At 35.2% G+C, this 20,865-nt stretch overlaps 1 protein-coding gene across 13 annotated transcripts in view; it reads right to left on the minus strand.

Moving 5' to 3' along the window:
- The window catches only part of NBEA (neurobeachin), a 453,637-nt gene that overhangs the window by 50,933 nt on the left and 381,839 nt on the right, over positions 1 to 20,865 (minus strand). For all 13 annotated transcript variants that reach the window (XM_030944908.1, XM_030944837.1, XM_030944889.1 and 10 more), the window contains 2 exons: positions 14,533 to 14,652; positions 3,689 to 3,841 (listed from right to left, as the gene is read on the minus strand). In XM_030944908.1, coding sequence (XP_030800768.1) covers positions 3,689 to 3,841; positions 14,533 to 14,652 — 273 coding nt within the window. The remainder of the gene's footprint in view (positions 1 to 3,688; positions 3,842 to 14,532; positions 14,653 to 20,865) is intronic.

A 20,865-nucleotide genomic window follows, 5' to 3' on the forward strand; every position in this document is an offset into this window, starting at 1 on the left:
TTTAATAAGTCTAATTTTCACAAGTTTAAAGGAATCTCTTTGATGGAAAGCCATTTCCACTTCTACTTTCATGTTTAGTTTGAAGTGTAAAACAACCACCTGAACAATCAAAAGATACAATAAAAAATCCTAGCCTGCTATTTATTCATTTGCATTGAATTTTAGTAAAGCTTGTTAACCAATTGGTTAAATTGTGCTGATTTATGACACTGTGCCTCTGTGATGTTTCCTAGGCTATTCTGTGTTTTCTTTGGTAAGTATCAGGATGAAATGATGGCATTCTTGCTGTTATTTAAAGAAAATGCTTACATTCATAATTGTGCTAGAAGTACATAAGGATTTTTATTTACTCCCACATAAAATTACACATAATATATACCTGCAGAAAGCACACACACACAAAAAAAACCAAAAAAACCCAAAAGAAAACAGCACCAGCTAGGAAAAAAAAAGATCCCACTGTATGTTATGCACTACCACATAGGATTCTTCCCACTGAAATGAAATGACTACTGCTGCTTTTAATAGATAAGGGATCAGAAAACCCTTACTTGAAACATTCCTTAGTTTTCTGTAAACATATTCTCTACTTGCTTTGCTAAGTTGCTGTAGAAATCCCAGGCTTACACAAGCTTGCTGTGTTCTACACATCAGCATCACACCCAGCCTATTTTTTTCTGCAAGAAAAAAATGTAACAGCCAAAGCCTGGCCTGGGGATGACCTAACTGAATAATACATCTGCTGGCCAGTTCAAATAATGGAATCAGACATTAGGTAGGGAATGTCAAACTTTCCAATCCCTTTGTTCCTTTGACCAGTTTCATACCAGAGACCAAAAAAATGGGTTACTGGCAGTTTGTTGTGCACGTTAATAAAACCCTACATGAGGAAGTTTTTCTAAAAATTATAACACATTCAAATTATTACATTTTGAAACTGTAATTCCATTACTTCTTACTATACATACTATCTGCATTTTCATGAAAAGGATTATCCTTCTTTAGCTACTTGCTCTTCATAATAAGCTTTGTAAAATATTATGCATATATCATGCTCTTTAAACTCCCAAAGTCTTTCACTTTGCTTTTATCCTCTGAACTCCATCCAAATGTGAATGCTTCTGTTTTCTAGTCACCGAGAAGTGAATTCAATATTCCAGGTGCAGTCTCAAAAGGACCATAGATAGGTACAACTGTTTACATCCTCTGTGATGTAATGATTCTCCATAGATGGCATCAAAATACACTTATTTCTGGTGGATATAGAATTACAGAATTTTATCTAATCTAATTGCTGTTCATTGTCACCGCTACCTTGCTACTGCTCTATTTTTGGTACTGTTTTTGTTTCCAGATTTCTGCTTCTTATTATCCTCTATTCTTTCCTCCCAAGGTGATTTTCAGTCTATGTTCTACATCTAATTCAAATAAGTCTATGCCTTTTTCTCCTGTTTTGTAGGCTGTTCCTAACTTTGTTATCGTTTTCAAGGTTCCTGACTGTTCATTTGAAGACAGCATGTATCTGTGTAGAGATGAAATTTAGTTCCTGATCATGCTCTCATGCTCTTGCTAAAAGTAGATGATGGGGTGAGTAAAGGCCATGCAGAAACTACCTCCTGGCAAAACTGTACAAGAATGGCATAATGCTCACATCTGTGAGGAAAGGGCTGGAAAACAGTAGAGGAAGGGTCTGATACAAATGGGTGATAATTTTAGAAACTGCAAAGTACTCAATTATTTGAAGCCTGTAATTATGATACTACTCTAGTCTTAACATCAGTTTGTCTGTCTTCTGGCAGTCTGAGCATACTTACACACATGTGGAATCAGTCATTATCTCACTATCAAGTTCTATAGCCCTAAGGAGGCCTAAATGCTATACTCTAAATTTGTGTAAGCAGCTGTTTTCTTCAACAGCACAAAAATTTTATGTGGAGAGCTGCTATGCTACTTTCTAAAAAGCAGGAATTGCACAAGGGAAATCAAATAAACTAAAGCTTAAGCTTTTTTCCAGGTGATCTCCTATCACATAGTACCTTTTATCCTCCTAGTAATAATTCCAACATTGCGGAAAGAAAATATTAATGAAGTACAATTTAATATAAAAGGAAGATTCTTACAAAATTTAAGAATGGGAGTCCTTACTATGCATCTCTCATTATATCTCCCAATAGGTGGCATCTTGCTTCTCTGTTTTCACCAAGGAATCACACTTTGGTTCTTTCAGATGTCAAAACTAAACCTCTAGGTCAACTTCAGTGTGCTTACATCTGGGCTCAGTTTGGTTTTAGCCACAACTACAACCCAAAAAGGGCTCTATGCAGCAGCACAGGCACTCCAGAGACGCCAGCCTGTGACTGCACATCCCACACTCGAGAATTCTAATGGACTCCAGTGATCCTTTCAGTACACCTCCGTCTTTTCTAGTAAAGTTGCATTTGTTTTTATTTTCAGCAGCTGAGACAATTACTTGTTTTTAAAAATAATTTTCCAATATATCTGGCATAAGAGAAATTGGCCAAGAAAGGTGGTTCAGCTTCTTCCTGTCAATGACAGACTAATCTGTCAATGACAAAATACATTTCTCCCGGTTTGTGTAGTACATTTCATATGTCTCAAGTGATGAGGTTGCCATCACTTCCTTAGGAGACTGTTGTACATATGTCAAGCCACTTATTCTTCTAAATGGAGGACACTTCTAAATCATCTACATCTAGGAATAGGTTTTGTTTTATAATATTCTTTTATTCTTCTGAACTTAATATAGCTATTTTTTTCTACCAACTCCCAAAGAACAATTTTCTTTAAATAGACCATTCTTAATATTAAGTTACCAAACTGATCAGAAAAAAAGCCCAAACAATTCAACACATTGCTAGATTTGCAATGCTACCACAAAAACACTATTGGGAATAATGTATAAACTGAACAGTTCTGCAACCCCACGGAAAGCCACAGCTTACTGAAATCACAGTCCTGACTCTTTAAGAAAGACAAGCAACATGCATTTTATGGAAGAACTATTTCTAGAACAATACGATAAATTGAAGTATTGCTGGCCAAAGCATCTGAATATACCCTGCTGCTCCTAAAAACTACTAAAAGCATACACATGCATTAAGTTTATCAATAATAAAATGTCTATCAAAATTAAAGAAAAAATATACACCAGAAATGTTCTACTGCTTAAATTCTGGAAAGCACATGATGATTTACATCAGAGAAGTTATTTTGCAGAATTTCTTCAAAGACTGCAGTTGTTTGCTTATGTTCACATTTCTACTCTTCCAGTTCATCTTGATGAACAGGTAGTGCATATCTTTAGGTGAATAACAACTACAAGATGGCTTGAAAGATATCAGCATTTATAATATTCCTTTATTTTTTGATGTAGAAGATGGTGAGGAAGAACAGACATAAATTTTTCAGGCTATCTTGTATTGCCAGGCTCATGCACATCTGATGCTTTTTCATGAGAGAGTAGATAACTGAATTTAACTTTCCATAATTTGGGCACATGGAAGGAAAATCTGCTATAAAATAAAGGGTTCTGTCAAGCAAGACAGAATGCAAATTCTTTGCTTTTTTATTTTATTTCTCTAAATCTATTTCTAAAGAGATGAAAAACAGAACTAGGTTAGCTGACTAAAATACAGAACCCCTTAGACTAAATTGAAGTACAGCTTACCATCCTGTTGATACGGACAAAGTCTTCAGGTTTCTTGGCCCAGGGAGGGAGATCAACGTCATTCACAACAATTTCATCTTCCCTGACTCCTAGGTTGTAGCCATTACTGTTGACAAACATCTCGGGTAGATAGTAAAATTCTGGAATTAACTCCTAGCAGGGAGAAAATACACAATGAGACTTCACATTTAACAGAGATGCTAAATTATACTCTGAGGATCAGGCTCTCTTGTACTACATATTAAAGCATACCTGGGTTTTTTTATGTTTCTGTGCACCTTTTTAAAGAAACTTTATATCCTGCTTTCTTTGACTTACAGTCAAATGTATTCCGTATAATGAAATATTCAGACTTTGTTTTTCCCATATCTGTTTTTATGAAAAGCACAACTTTAGACAAGGCAGTGGATATGAGTAAAGGAGACTTCTTCAGAATAATAGCTACAAGAAAATTTATGCTAAGCCTTCAATATGAAAATATATTGGATTTTTAAATTACTATTTAACAAAAAATATGTAAAAAGGGGAAAATTTGCAGATATAAGTGTCTTGATTTTCCTTCATTTAATTCTTTAATTGCATAAGAAAAGGTGGTAAGTTGATTACCATTATAATGAAAAATAATAGATGGTGAAGATCTTTTTCTACTATAAGAAAAATTCAAGAATAGACAGAGGGAAAAATGTCAGTACAACAAATATCCTTCAGACAGATATTAAAAAGTGAAAGATCAATAACTGCAACATATAATAAATGATAGGTAACTTGGAGTGTGAAGTTTTCCCCATTTCCAGAATAGCTAAACAGGAATCCATTTTGACATAATGAATATTGCGGTTTGCTCCTGTTATTTTAGCATTAAGTATTGAACTGCAGTAAAAACAAAGCTTTAAAGCTCACTATCTCTTCTCTAATATCTAGATATGGATTAAATTCACCAAATTACATTGTTAAAAGCACTATGGCATTCAGCTGGGTAACATGATAAAAACTGATGACACAGCACCTGAAATCTGAGTCTTTGTGGTCCTTTCAAAGGCTGCAGATATGAGAAGCAAAAAGCCCCACTGCAGACACAAACTTATCTAATTAAATCTGATCTGCAGCTCCACAGAGAATAGAGCAGTTAAAGCAACCTTTCAAATTTATAAAGTAATTTTTAAAAAGTGTATTCATTATAATTTTAAGTATGTTTAGGAAGGCAATTTAATTACTTCTTTACATCATCATATACTAATATAGGTTAGAATAAAATGCAAATCCAATCAGAATCTAACTTCTATAAAATATTAACCAAATAGACATGCCTGAACCTGAATAACTCATTATGAAACAAGCTACAATTCCAAACAGAAAAGAAAGAATTAAATTATTAGATGTAGTACATAATGAAACAGCAGCCAGAGCAAAGCTAAAGTGAGAGAAATCCTGAATATCCTATAATGTTAAAAGAAAAAAGATTCATTTAATGCCTATCTAAGTTTTATTATAGACACCTCTAATTTATTCAGAGTATTTCTTAAAAGCACTCTTCCCCCCTTCCCCCAAAACATGATTCACTAAATCTTGGGTTCCAAAGAAAGCCATTTGGTTTTCTCTAATGGAGCCCAATATAGAATGAATGGTCCTCAGAGCTGGAGAAAACTATACAGAAATCTTTCAGGACTTCAACAAATCACTAACCCAGGACTCACAACGCAACATATACTACCACACAAATCACTGACAAACTAAGAGCATTGCCTTGAAAAGGGAAAAATTCATAAGGACCTCAGAAATATCAAAAAGCCAAAATTAATCTTAAAGTCAATATTCAAATGAAGCAGAATTTATTAAGGAAAAAGTTAACAAAGTTTGTTTCTACCTTGTATAAAAGCCTTGAAGCACATAGCACTGGTTGCAAATATTATCAATTTTTATTCAATGTGGTGGCATACTAACCTTCAATGTGACAGCAACCAAGTCCTTCTATTCCATTAAAGAAAAGTTATTTGTTAAATTTCCTTTTTCAGTTTTAAATGTCATAGCATGTAACTGTGGACTTTTGTATCTACACATACCTGAAAGATTTGTGCTACCCAGAGACACATCTAGTGTTTAACTGAATTCTACTAACCTTTTGGCTGTGGGGGTATCTTGAAACAAAGGGATTTAAGTCACTGAGTATTTTTAAAGGTATTTCTATTCAGTAAGTTTATCTTTGCTGCTCTTTGCTTTCAGGGTAATTTAATGTTCCCTTGTCTGGAATAGCAGAAAACATAAATAGAAATAGAATTAAGCAAAAGTACGTGATTAACTTTCTTTATAAGATTTATTGTGTTGTGTATGTTTAGTTTGAGCTGTCTTATGCCTGTGCTCTGGAAGTTAACCAGTGCCAGACTTCTGAATCTTCTTCAAATAACACTCTCCCTAGAATCCTAATCATTTCAGTTACACATCTTCTGATAGGTTGTTTTTTTCGGTGGTTTTTTTTTCAGTCAAAATAAAAAAACCCTAAACATAGTATTTTAAAAGGATTAACTAGCCCACTGTGTTATAGTCTCAGCATTCTCTTCAATGTTATTTTTAGTGCAGCCTACAATTACATTGCTTATTTGAGTGCTATTTAGCATGAATTGAAATTTTTCTTGAAATGTGAGCCATGTTGCATGTGACCTTTCCCAGATACTTACATATTTCCCATACTTTGTATTAACCATTCAGTTTTTTCATAGCATTTGATGTTCCTCTTGTAATTTTGCCGTCTCCACTACTTATTAGACTAAGAAATCACAGTGCTTAAAAATAGCTCAGATAAATATTTCCCCTTCTCATTTCTAGAGGATGAATTAGTATATACTAAAACACAGGCCAGTATGAAAGCCTGGGACACCCTGTGTGTATGAACTTCAGATTCATGTATTTAGCTACTTAGATGCATAGAAAATACAACCAAGCTGGAGATGGTTGATAAAAATTTTGGTTTTATGTGTACATTGTTTATTCTGCTGTGAGAAATTGAAGAAGCTCTCTCTTCTATCTCATGCCAAAGGCAGTCAGTGGCTGAGCATGGAAGGGCAAATATCCTGTTCCCCAGGGCCCCGGAGCATGTTTCACTAAGAGAAGTATAAACTGGGAGAGGGAGACAGAGGAAGGATTAGCAAGGACAGTGAGGCAGAAAGGATGGAGCCCAGGAGCTTTCTGGGAAAAGGAACAGACAGGAGTGAACCTCAGAGGAGACGACAAGATGACAACTGGGGCCCAGAGAGAATCATGTTAACTAAGAAGCCACTGAAAGTTGCAAGAATCTACAAAAGAATGCCGGAAAAATATAACTCTACCAAGGACTAGAGTTATTTTCAAAACCTATTAATATTTTTCTCAGCTAGAGTTTGTTTTTAATTTGTTTCACAAATGGGCATGTACCAGTTCATATTCTAATAAAGATTATGACTTGAGAGAGGCGCTCTTTTGGTGCTTTTTCTGTTATGGACAGGAAACAGATACCTCAAAAAAATAGCAGTTTCAGGGTGCTATTCAGAGGTGACTGTGTCCATTCCTCCATTCCAGATGAGGTTCAGCTATGACAGCTATCCTGCAAGATATCTGTCTACCCTGCTGTCCCAGAATTTGAGTGAGAGCAATTCCACAATTCTTCCATCAACAAGTCTCAGTGTTCTTCATCTGGGGAGTTTTACCTAATAACTGCCCTGAATCCTTCATTATGCAATCTAAGTAAATTTTCCCTCATCCTAGCTATCAATCCATCCCAGATACTGAGAATAAATTACTGTTTTCTCTTTGCATTGTTTATTGCATGTTTGAAAAGCATTATTTACCAGATTTACAGCCTTCAAGCTCCTAAAAGTCTAAATTAAGGATAATGATGTATTGCTCCATTGTTTTTGTTACAGAAATGCAAAATATTCCTCTAACCTTCCTAAATCAGCTAGCAGATTTATTGCTAAACAGTCCATAACTTAATTTACTTCTTTATACACTTTGGACATATCATATTTTGTCACATGTTCATCACACAGAAGCCAAAATAAATGTTTTTGTCAACCTTAGTAGTCTTTACATTGGGGATGGAGATTGCATACTTTTCTGACAGCATCTGCTATTTTTCATTCACTTCAGAGCAGAGTGTAATTTGTCATACAACACAGCTTTCTACAAATCACCAGTTTCATACTTCAGAAGTGTCATTGTTAAATTCACCCTGAAGATAGGGACAAGGAGACTTAAAAATTAGCAGGGGAAAAATGTATCTCAGAGATAGTATTTACGTCAAGGGATAGGACACAGAGGACCTTCTGTCTCCAAATCTGCTTTCTGCTTGACAGACAAGATAGTTGATAAGAGGTTTCTCAAAAATCCTACCGCACCTTCAGTGGCACTAGTGGTAAAAGGTAAATGTAAAGCCAGATCTGTGCAAAGAAATGCTAGTTTGAAGCTACCATGACTTTGAGAAATTTAGGTTTCAAGCTACAAATGTTCATGGAAGATAAATCTCAAAATATTTTTTCCTACAATACACACATTGTGTCAGCCAGTGCAAATCAAGACATGAAGGAAAATATCAAAACAAACAAACCCATAAAACAGCTTCCCTACAAGTTACATCATTTAGCAGGCATAAAATGAGGGAATGTAAAGAAAAAACACACAGAAAACCAAACTTTTAAAAGTCTGGAATTTTTAAAATATTCTCAGACCAATTAAGCATTTTAAATGCATATGTTATTGCATGCAACTCAGCTAACCTATAATTTTGCATTAACTGAAACTAATCAGTAAATGTTATTGGCTTCATTGCTCTTGCCAAAAGACATTGAACGTTCTAAATAAATCTTTCTGAATACATTACCTGTCACAGGTAATTTCTTACCACAAGAAATATCTAGAGTTCAAAGAGTTAATAAAAATAGGGATTTTGTGATCTAAATCTATTTGCAGTAATTTCTGTCTAGTTGTCCTTGATATTTCATCAGCTGGTAACCTCCTCTGCTTCCCTTTCATTCACACTTCTAATAAGACAGGTTAGCTTTCCATCATTTAATAGTCAGCTGCCTCTCAAACCGCCCAACAAGCTTGGCTCTTCTCACATGAAGAACGATGCAATAAAGTTACTGAAGGGTGTATAAAAAAAAAAGGCAAAATGAATATTATAACAGACATTTCTTGTCTGTAAATGTGATCTCTTGTTTATTTTAATAGCTATACTAAAACCCCAAGGTATAGTTAACAGTATTATATGCCTTGTGTCTTCATATAAGAAAACATCCCCCAAATGCATTTTCTAATTTACAAGCCTGTGACAAATCCAAACTGCTAAGAAATTAAACTTTAAAAATATGTCTTCAGGTGATAGAAGACTGCTATTAACACTATTATAATTGTACACCACTTGCATCAAATCTGACATTTCTGTTTAATATGTTTTGCTAAGGGTATGCCATTTTATGGCCTCCCAATGAAATCAAATTCAACCCAGACGTTTTCACTTTTCTAGTATAATTCACTTCAAGGTTTTAAAGCTTCCATTTCTTTTTGTTTCTTTCTTTTCCTCCCAAAAGGTTGATCCCCTGGCATCCATTAATTCCACAAGGGTCTAGTACTGGGTCAATGAGTCAGTCATAAGTTCCTCCATTTCACACTAAGGCACTTTACTGACATTTTGTCAGAGCTACCTTTCTAACTTCTAAACAGACTATTCAAAAAGTAATATAACAAGTTTGAGAGGTATTAGGAAAGATTAGGGTCTGAACAGGAGGTTCTAGGGAAGTCAATGTTTCAAAAAACTTGGGGGGGGGGGTTAGAAAGGAAAAAATGTGCAAGCTGACTGGCCAAGTTATGGTCATTTCCGGGTGACTTGCTTCCTCAAAGGTCACCCCGCGAACGTTCATTCTTCCTCCAGCTTGTACTGATTATCTCGAGAGAAGGTCGATGTTGATAAAGGGAGACACAATAAAATAAACTGTGTTATCCAGGCTCTCCCTTGTGTGTTACCACTCCAACACAGCACATACTGTATTAATTCTGTTTCATCCACTGTAGGTGAATGAGTTTCTTGAAAATGAACCAAAACAACCTGAGAGTAAGGAGCAACATGGTCTAAGTAAATCTTTAATCCTTTATTGAGCAATAATCTATCATACACTTCATTTTTCAAAGGTGGTCTACTTTTTGCCACAATTCGAGATGCCAGAATTACAGCTTGTTTTCAGGCTGATTAAGCTACTGCCAGAGCCCGATTTTCATTAGCTCAGTGTGAAATAATTCAGTCCCAGAAGAGATTACACATATTTATAGGGGAGAGGGAAGGAGGGAAAAGAAAGGGAGAAATGAGAATGCCAGGGAGGACACAAGCATGGGAGGAAAGGAGCTGGAGACACAGAAATGTAGCTTCCTGAAAGATATGCAATCTTGTGCAAATTTCAGGTACTTGGTTTTTAAATTTTAATGCCAAATTCTGTGAAAGTGGTTTGGATGTATTTTTTTCAGACAACATTGAGGCTGTAAAAGAACAGTTCTGGAAAGCATCTGCAGTACTTAAAAATCTCATTTCATTAGTTAAAATTGACCTACTTCAGCACTTACTGAAGCACTTGAAAATAATGTACCTTATAGTCCTCTTTCTTAAACAGTAACTGATGTAAAAAATCCTCCAGATTTTGCTTTCCAAAAAATCCTCCAGATTTTGCTTTCCAAAAAAACCTTTACTTTTTTTTAATTAGACCTTGTTAGTAAAGAATAAAGATACTTCATATAATTATTTAATACAGTACTTGAGAGCAAAAATTGTGGCCATCTTAAAACACACAGCAATGAAGCATTTCAGATTAATTCATTTCACACGTTGTTTTAAAATTATTTCATAACCTGTGCCACAATAATTAATGAGATTAGTAAGATCAGAGATAAATGTACTTAAAGCAGCTCGGATGAATTTCAAATGTATGATAAGGAATACATGAATAATGAACACTTGCTAGTATTAACAGATTCCAAAGTTTGCTACTTCAATGGATAACCTCTATTCCATGCACTAAATATTTACCATAAAGACTTTAAAAATCTTTAGGATGGGAAAATAATTTACGGCATGTATACCACAAGGAAATCCACACTGCCAAGACCTTCCCCCCATGTACAGCTAGATGTGGAGCCAGAAGAAGCTACACAAGTGTACAGAAAACTTTAACAGAGAGCACGCCTTCAGATTCTGTACTCACACAAAACCTGTACACATCTTCTCTTTTGCACGCTCTCTCCTTTCTAACAGGACTACTGGGTAAATACTGGAAGTTGCCAGACAGCTGACCACTAGTTTTTCAATGATTCACACTCTCAGAGCTGAAGCTTTTCTGTTGTGCAAGACAATGGATGCTGCTTTTAGGAGAGTGACAAAAATGGCCAGAAATTTTGAGGGGGTTTCTTAGTAGTTCCCCAAACCTCTCTGCTTTTCAAGTCCCTGAAAACTTGATTAAAGTGTTTGAAAAGCCTGCAAGGCATTCTAAGCAGTTGCACAACTAATCTGAAAAAATTAGGTATTTGTAGTATTAATGATAGTCCATTTCCCTATCATTTTGCAGAATGAACTTCAAAGCCTTAGGGAAAAGTTGGCCCTGATGTAATGGCATTGAGAAATGAAGTTCATTAAGATCTTAAGGAACAAACAACAGCAACAATTAGCTGCTATACTCATTCTTGATTGATTGCTAAGAAACACAGACTCTGCAAATCAAAGGGCCTTGCCAGTGCTTTGCCAGTCTACTTTGAAAAAAAAAAGGTTTACAAATAAGGAGTTTTCTACTTCCCTTTGTGGGGATATTCACACTCAGAGAATACTCAACTTCACCCTAACTTTTCATACTCTCTTGCTTAAATAAGCATTTTTGCACTCTGATCCCTTTCCTCTGACGTTCCTTTCCAATTTGCTCCTTGAGAAATAATTTTTCTCCCTTCAATATATTTGCATATTTCATAGTGTTTCTGTGTCTCCACTTTAGACATTAATTACCCCACACATACACACATTTTTCTACCTGTATCCACCTCCTAAAACACATTTTTTGTTCTTATGGCTAACTCCAGTTTAGGTATATCTTACACTTGATGGTTTCCAGCAAAGAAAGCACTAAGCATTTACTTTATCCAACACACATTCATACTAAAAACTGGACAAGAAAAAGGAAAAAAAAACAATAACATATGCTCTCTGAGAACATAATGGCTCTAAATGAATGAGTAATCAGACTGTTTCAGGTGAAAATTATATTTCATGAGATATTCCAGTCATTATACCCTAAGGATAAACCTTTGGTATCGTGATAAACTTTGTGCCATCCTGTTGATCTCAGTTTCCTTCTTAAATTGAAGACAAAAGAGGAATGCATTGACATATTTTGCTTAGGCTATTGAAGTGCATCTCAGTAGATTATTCCAGTAGTGGCTTTGTATTACTATACAATAAATTATTTTGGTAGTGCAATATATCGAATGCTGGTATTAAATCGCCCCTAATTTCTAAGGAATTTTTTTTGTTACATAATTTATGAATGTTTTCTATTTGTTTTAGCATTTCTTAAAAAATTCAGCTCATTTTTGAATCTGCTTTGATTCATCTATTTTCATCCTGAACTGAATCAGTTCAAAATAAAACAATTCCATGTTATTTTCTAAACCCACCTTCCCTGTATCTTCATTAAATAACAAACCCCTATTTTAAACAGCAGCTTTAATCCCTAATGTATCCCTGAATGGACAGGTCAGGGATTATCTGGAGAAAACATTTATTGACTAACATACCTCATCTGTTACTCCCATATTAGATTTTCTGTAATTACTTAGCTCCAAGTAGTATTTCTCTTTCTAATGGCAAAACAGAAATGTGTATATATATTAATCTGATTTGGGGGCTCTATAGTAGACTGCCAAATGTATTCTGGAACACCTTGTTTTACAGGCTTTCCCCTAGAGCAATTCTGACCCTTAATTTTTACTATTTTACCTGCTATCCCCAATTCCCTTTCTTACATTCAGTGGCATTAAAGAACATAGCTACTTAATTTCTTCACCTTTTGCCTTCCTTTTCTGAAGGTATCTGGTTCTGAGCATCTTTTTAATATTTATTTTGATAAGTTGGGGTTTTTAAATACAAATACGTATTGCAATGCAGCTGTTATCCATCCTTAATTCCTTCATCCTTGCAATGGCTGGCACAAGCAGTTTAATTTATCCCACTTGGTTCACAAGACTCCTGGTATTTTCAGACAAACATTTCAGTTAATTGTTTTACTGATAACTCATTTGGTTGCTTGTTTAAGAACAATCCTTTCACTAATTATATACCCCACTTGAATACCATCTCTCCGTCTGTCCGCAGATATTCCTTTATCTTTTGCAATGCCTTGATGTATTTAACTGCCCTCCTCCTGTGTACTAAAGCCAGACAAGAAGATTACAGTCACTTCCAACTGTCTTCCCTTGTTTCTCAGTTTAAGACTCTTATCCTTTGTTTGAGCCCCACTCCTAGGAAGTCACTCTCCCAGATATTCTAGTGGAATTACAGGAAAAACAGATTTCATTGAAAAGTAAAAATCAAAATATCACCACTTTGAGGATATATCAGATATAGCAGATATTACCTCAAATTGCTTCTAAATTTGGAAATTTCCTGTTTTTCTTACAAGGGTAAGAGTGATGGTACTTAAAAAAATATTGACTTCCAGATGAGCATGAATAAATATAAAATGGTTTGTAGGAGGTTCAGGTTGATTTCTTTAAAAAGTATTTTCTCCCATATGTTAGGATGACCATACAATTTGCACTTAGTTATTCTAACTAGTAATTGAATAACAACAACATGATTTATCCCTTCTGAGACTGTTGGAATACTTATGCAAACAGAAGATCTGGAATAAAATAAATCAACAAATAACATATTTTTTTCTTTTTTTTTTCTCTGCCAAGACAAATAAATTAAAAAATTAAAAAATTATAAATAAAAATATAATGGCAATATGGCCATTTCCTAGTATGAATGGTAGCATATAAATAGAAGAGAAATATATTCACTGTAAAAAATGTGATTTTTTTTTTAAAGAGCAATTTTTATAGTGAAGCCTTTACCTAATTTATTACTAGAAAATGAGAATCAAGAAGGGACCACATTATTCAAAATATTTCTAGATTTTTGTTTCCTTTTGATAAGGTCCCATGTCTATGAACAATAACCCTCTGTATTTAACAAGGTAAATACAAAGGTAAGGAATAACAGCAGTAAAATCACCGTGCTCTCTGGCTGTTTCTGTATATAGTGTAGAAGTTGTTTTAATCTAATGTGTATTGTTGCATAATATCCCCAGGCACATTCAAGTAAAAGCTAAAGCTGTACAGAAAAGCCAACATTTTAAATGGGTCTTGTCATTAATGCTTTATTAATTGCCTCAGGCAATGCAAACCCAGAGCTAGGCAAGCTATAACAATATGACACTTTAAGGTCAAATCCAATTCCTGCTGTGTTTTATGGAGTGGGCCAAATATTGAGTTAACAGCAGGAAAGAACAATTTATTGAGCTTTTCTCCATCTCCTGATTATCTGATCTAAATTAGATCAGTTAGGTTGTTTTTCTCTAAAAAAAAATCCCATCTTTTGTCCACTCAACTTCAAAGAATCTTTGTTTGTGTTAGAACAATAAACTTTATCAACATCTATTTATTTATGCTATACCTAGTGTGCTGAATATAAAGAAATGAGACATATATAAAATATAATACAGCACCTTCTTTATGTTTACATAAACAAAAATACCATAATGAAATTGCATATTAATCCATTTATTTAACATCAATGTTACCTTCACATCTGAGGTATCTCTTTGGCTGTTCCTCCAGGACCTGGCGACTGAAGAGAAGGTTCGATCTGGGTGGTCAAACTTGCCATCATTTGCATTTAGAAAGAATGTTGTAAAGGGCTCCTGTAGTTAATGAAATTATGACAGATTAAGAAAACAGTACAAGGACTCGTGCAGCAGGTTTCTCTCAAAATCCAAAAGTTTATTGCAGATCAAAATACTCCATAAAGGCAGAATTAAAGAAAAACATGGCACCTCACTGTTATATGTATGCATGGGTTTCTGCACTGAACATCTGAGTACATTTCTTGGCACTAATAAATTTTGCACAAACAAATCCTGAGTTCTATACCATAAGACTAATTACCCATCAGACATATGTAGCCTAGTTCCAGTTCACAATGACTGCCTCCTTTACTGCAACCAGCACAAACACATTCTGTGTTATTTATATAACTGGGCTTTGTATATTCCTTGCATGTTGGTATGTCAAAATCTTTAAAAAATCCTATCTCTAAATCTTTTTTGTGTTTTCATTTGATTAAAAAGAGCTCAGTAGGTTCCACTTTGCCTCAAGGTGAGACAAATGGCTCTAAGGTTGTTATGAGGCAGACTCTGGTTCCAGGATATGCAGCTTTATCTTTACTTTGGGGCAGAGGTTCAGAGATTAAATATTTAATAACAAAAAAAATAATAAAAATAATAAATATTATTTACTTTTGCTAATTCTATCTGAAACCATATCCCAGTTTATATTAAATGGAAACAGCTACCAATTTTTGGGGAGGAAGAGCTCAGGTATTAGACAGTCTGGATAACCCATTTTTATGTCACTACACTCCTCTGCAGGGAAGGGGTTAACAGTGGACCAAATCCTTAATTTGACAGTAGAACCTGAATACTGAGATCATTGGCAGAAACCTGGATTTTCACTGCTACTCCATTAGCTCTCTTTTTCAACTAATAGCTGGCAGTGCGCCTACAGGGATGGATGTTCATTCCTTCATTTTGCTAAGTCTCATGGGGAATGTTTTTAAGAAAGTCTCTTCCATTAATTCACATCCAAACTTATTTCCTTTCATATCCTGATCATCCGAAAATTTTGGTAATCAAAGCAGTTCATGATCACCAGATTACAATTTTTATTACAGTATTACTCATCTATTATTTGAATTTTATTCTAAACATTCTCTGTTTCCTTCTACAAAATTTTTGAACAAGTCAGGGAACTCCGCCATTAATAAAGAATATTTGAAGGAATTATGCCACATTATACACATTGTGTGAAAATTACCTCAGATGAAAAACATATGAAGAAATTTATGTTTACATAGTCCTTAAGAGAAATTAAAATAAGGAAAACATGGATGCAAAAATAGTGAAAATATCCAAAAAATAGGCAAATAAAAGATGGAACTCTGACTCCTAAAGACCTTGTTTCTCCATCTTTATTCAACATGTTTTCCCAGTTAATTTTTTCTATCATGCACAGCAGTCAACACTGGCTACTTTTGTACAAAGAAGGAAAAACTCTAATCAATTTTTTCCTTTTAAAACATGGGAAATTAGTTTTTAATAGACACATTTAAAAGAATAATATCTCATAAATATAATTTTTCTGAGCATTTATTTCAATCAGAGAATACAAATATGTGTTAAATAATTAATTAAAATAATAGAATTAAATACAAAATCATCACAATATAATTTCTTATTGGAGGACCCTAAATATCATGGCACAATGGCTTTATTTGCACTTGTGAATATTGAAAGGCTGTGTGGTATGGAAGAGTTTCATAATTTAAACAGAATATCAAAATTTAACAGTGGTTGAACTTGGTGAATAGTATAAACTACCACAATGAAGTGAAATATTGACAGAAAATAAGTTTTTATCCATCCAGTTTTTCAGTGCTCCATATAGTGAATTCAATGTAAAATATAAATGAAAATGTGTAAGATTCAGACCCAGAAGTACAAAATGGAAAACAATAGATTCAGAAATTGGATTATATTAATTTATAATTTAAAATTATGTTAATATTTTAATTTTATTAAATTTACATTTTCAATATTAGAATTATTTTGCTTTTAAATTAATCCCTTCTCCCAATTATCTGTATATATATTTGCAATAGGAATTATGCAATTTTCTAGCTTGCACTGACTGAAAAACATTATATGTTCTTGATCTGAGAACAAATAATTCTGTCTTCTAACAACTCCTACCCATCACTCTTTTCTTTATGATATACATGATTTTTGTGAATATTATTGTGGAGCAGACTGTGGATCATTGCAGGGTTTCTGAAATCAGAAGCAGTTGATGGATTTAAAAGAAGCAGAAACCAGAAAAATTATGTAATTACAATAAATTATGTAAAAATATTAATCCAAACTTCCATGACAACGTTATTTTAAGCATCTGAGACAAATACACAAAAGCAATAAAATTCATAATCAAGGATTAAACTTTTAGTAGCTGAGCACTACAGGGTGCCCTATTATGCTATCCTGCCATGGCCTGTTGTGCCTATCTTTTTGGATTTTTAATCCTTAGCAGAAATTCAGAGCTTTCACTTCCTTTATCTCAGACCTCTAACATAATTTTAAGGTAATTTTTATTCTCTGGGAAGTCAAGTGCTTATACAAATATAATTCATATCTGCATTCAAGATACTATATTAAATAGTGTTATACTATGACACCGATTACTGTCATTTCATGTAAAGGTTTCATTGCTGTGAAAGCTATAAAGCAACACAATGCTTTCATTAATACTCTATCTCACTCATTCCTAATATTCTGAATAAAATTCACGCCTTGTTCACTGCCAGCAAGGAGAGAAATTCATGGGGGACTTGATTACATTGAACACAAGCTTGAGCTGTGAGAACAACAAATTTTTCCATTCAATAACACTTCTCTCCCACCCTTCTCTTTTAGCAGTACCCAGACTCACTTGAATAATTTATGGTGGGAGAAGAGGAGGGAGGAGGAAGGGATGTGATCATTCTAAGACATCCTATGTCACACAGAAATGTCCTTACAGCCATTTGTAAGAGGAAAGAGAGAGAGCATGCAATGGTTTGTCAGAGTGACACATACTTTTTGCCTGATATATCTGTGATTGTCCTGATAAAATCTAACAAAAAGAAGAGCTAAATTCACTTCTGTTTACTTATGACATCAAGCCCTCCTCATCTCTGAATCTCACTAAAAACTTGTTTTAACTCAATCCTATCTAACTCATATAAATCCAGAATTTCTTCTACCTTGTACAAATATGCACTCATTGCAACAGTAACTGGAAGACAATTATTCTCTACAAACATCCTGACTACCACATTAGAGAATCATGCTCTCAAACACTGGTCACTGTTGCCATGAAGATGCAACTGATTTACACAAGTATAACTTCAGTAGCAATTATTGATAACATTCAATTGTACCATAACTCTATCCTACTTCTCCTAGAAATCTGAAACCAGTGCTGATATTCACATTCTACGTGATTCAAGCCAGAATTCATTATTCTATTTTTCTTTTTCCTTCTGTCTACTTTTCAGGTCAAGTTACTGGACTATATGGCATTGTGAAGCGGCATTCTTGGTTTAAACTATTCCATCTCCTGCAACTTAAATATTCACTTTTCCAGATGAAAATGCACATGAAGAAAATGAGTCTTCAGGTGGTAAGGTCACTTAGTGATAAACTATGAACATTCAATTTCATTTCCACAAAAATACATACAACAGAATATGTATTAATGGTGAAACAAAGGCAGAGATATCAGAATTAACTACACAGGACAGAACTGAGGCACATACAGTGTCTTTTAGAAAACAAGCCTGATACATGTACTGGGTTTGTGTGGCAAAGTTTTGATAGTGGGGAAGGCTACAGGAGTGGCTTCTATGAGAAGCTTTTGCCATATCCAATAGTGCCAATGCCAGCTGGCTCCAAGGTGGATCTGCAGCTGACCAAGACTAAGCCTGTGAGTTATAGCAAAGTGCCTTTATCATAACAGACTTAAGAAGGCCCAGGGAAAAACTGCACAAGAACACTAGAGAGAGCAATGGGAATATGTGAGAGGAATAGCTCTGCAGACAGCAAAGTCAGTGCAGGAGGAAGGCTAGGAGGTGCTCCAGGCTCTGGAGCAGAGATTCCCTCCAGCCCACGGTGGGGCAGCTGTGCCCCTACAGACCATGGAGGTCCAGAGGGGAGTACAGCTCTTCCTGCAGCCCCTGGAGGGATCCATGCCACAGCAGGTGGATGCCTGAGGAAGTCCCTGGAAGCCATGTTGGAATAGCCTCCTGGCAGGGACCTGTGCTTCATGGAGACTGGAGTCCATGTGGGAGCAGGTTTGTTGGCAGGACGTGCAAGCCCGCGGAGCACCCACTGTTACAGTCTGTTCCTGAGGAACTGCACGCTGCAGGAGGGACCCACGCTGGAGCAGCTCATGAAGCGCTGCAGCCTGTGGGAAGGACTCGCTTTAGAGAAGTTCATGAAGGACTGTCTCACATTGGAGGGACCCCATGTTGGAGCAGGAGAAGAGTGTGGAGTCTTCTGAGGAGATAAGAGTGGCCAAGACAAGTGTGATGAACTGAGCACAGCCCCCATTCCTATTCCCCTGTGTCGGTGGGAAGAGGAGAGAGAGAATTTAGGAGTTAAGTCCAGAGAAGAAGGGAAGGGTTGGGAGGAAGCTAGTTTTAAGATTTGACTTTATTTTTTCATTATCCTACTCTCATTTGATTGGTAATAATTGAAACTAATTTCCCAAGCTGAGTCTGTTTTGCCCATGATGGTAACTGGTGAGGGATCTCACCCTGCCCTTATCTCAACCCATGAGTCTTTCCTTCCTTTTTCTCTCTCCTGCCCAGCTGAAGAGGGGAGTAGTAGAGCAGTTTTGGTGGGTACCTGGCATCTAGGCAGAGTCAACCCACCACAATATATCAGATAAGGGAAAGCAACTGAGGGAAATATAAGGCAGTAGGGAACAGATTATCACAAAATTGACTCAAAAATATGATATTAAAAGCAGTGTTTTGAAGAGAACTGACAGAAACCAGATTGCATCTGTCAAAGCTGAAAAGCAAGACTTAAAATAATCTTTAAGGTTTTGTGGCAATTACACAATTCTCTTTCTCTCTCTCTCTAGATAGATATACTTCAGAGTGGCTGAAACTTCCTTACCTACAGCAAATACTGCTTCCTACAATACTAAGGTCTAGGCAGACAGCTTCTCCATTGCGACATACTGTTTTGTTCTGCTTCTATCTAAACTCTCATTTCCAATTTACTTTTTTTCATATATTTTTCATTTGTTTCCTTGCTTTTTTCTATTTCTTTTGCTTTTCCTTTTCTCTTCTTTGGTTTACACAGTCTTCTCCCATGGTTTTAGTTTGTACTCCTGTCCTTTGCTCTCAGTCTGTTATCACTTTCTACCAAAAGCTCTACAGTAACACATCTTTTCCCATCACTCTCCTCCAGCCTTTCAAAATACTGAAAGCATTTTTCTTTGTGAATCTCTGCATCTCTTAATGTCACCTTCCTCTTTCTGGACTAGACTGTAATTTTCCTTTTCGTACAGAGTCTTCTTCAAAGTTCTAGCTCAAGAAATTCACGAGCAAGAAATACTACTTTAACTTACAGAAATCTGACCTAGCCTTATCCATCAATTTCACTGGCACAATCTTGTCCCTTAGGATACTTCATCCTTTATTTTGTAACAAAAATAACTCTCTACAGATCACTATGACTTTGTAATCTTCATTGCCATAATCTTTTCCTCTATATACACTTATTTTCAAATATCTATTTAGGCTTTCCATTTGCTGTCTTATCCAGTCTTACCATATTATATTTTTTTTTCCTTTTCTGAGGTTCAAATTTTCCCTGGATTTCTTCTTTCTCTTCTGTTGTCTACTTCCATTTGAGATTGCTTTTCTTTGCTGGTCAATCATATTTAAATAATCTTTAAAATACCTGTTTATGAGTGTCCCTATATTTAAGCTATCTGTTGTTTTCACCTTTTCATTGGCAACCTCTTATTTGGGTATCAGTGGTTTCCACTTCTGCGTTCTATCCTCACATATATTGTTTGCTCTAACAAATGTAATTTGTAAGGTCTATATTGCAAGCCCATCAAGACAAAGACTTTGTTCTCTTGCTCTTTTAGGTGAGAACACAAAGAGAGCAAGAGCATCTACAGTATTACACAAAGGACAGTAGTAAAAATGGCATTGAATTAACCTTATAATAGGAAATGAATACTCTTTGGTGTGTTGTACATTCAGCCTGTAACCGGACTTTCAGCGCTGAGAATTTGCTGAC

Source organism: Camarhynchus parvulus, chromosome 1 (genome assembly GCF_901933205.1).
Source record: "Camarhynchus parvulus chromosome 1, STF_HiC, whole genome shotgun sequence".
Taxonomy (NCBI): Eukaryota; Metazoa; Chordata; class Aves; order Passeriformes; family Thraupidae; genus Camarhynchus; species Camarhynchus parvulus.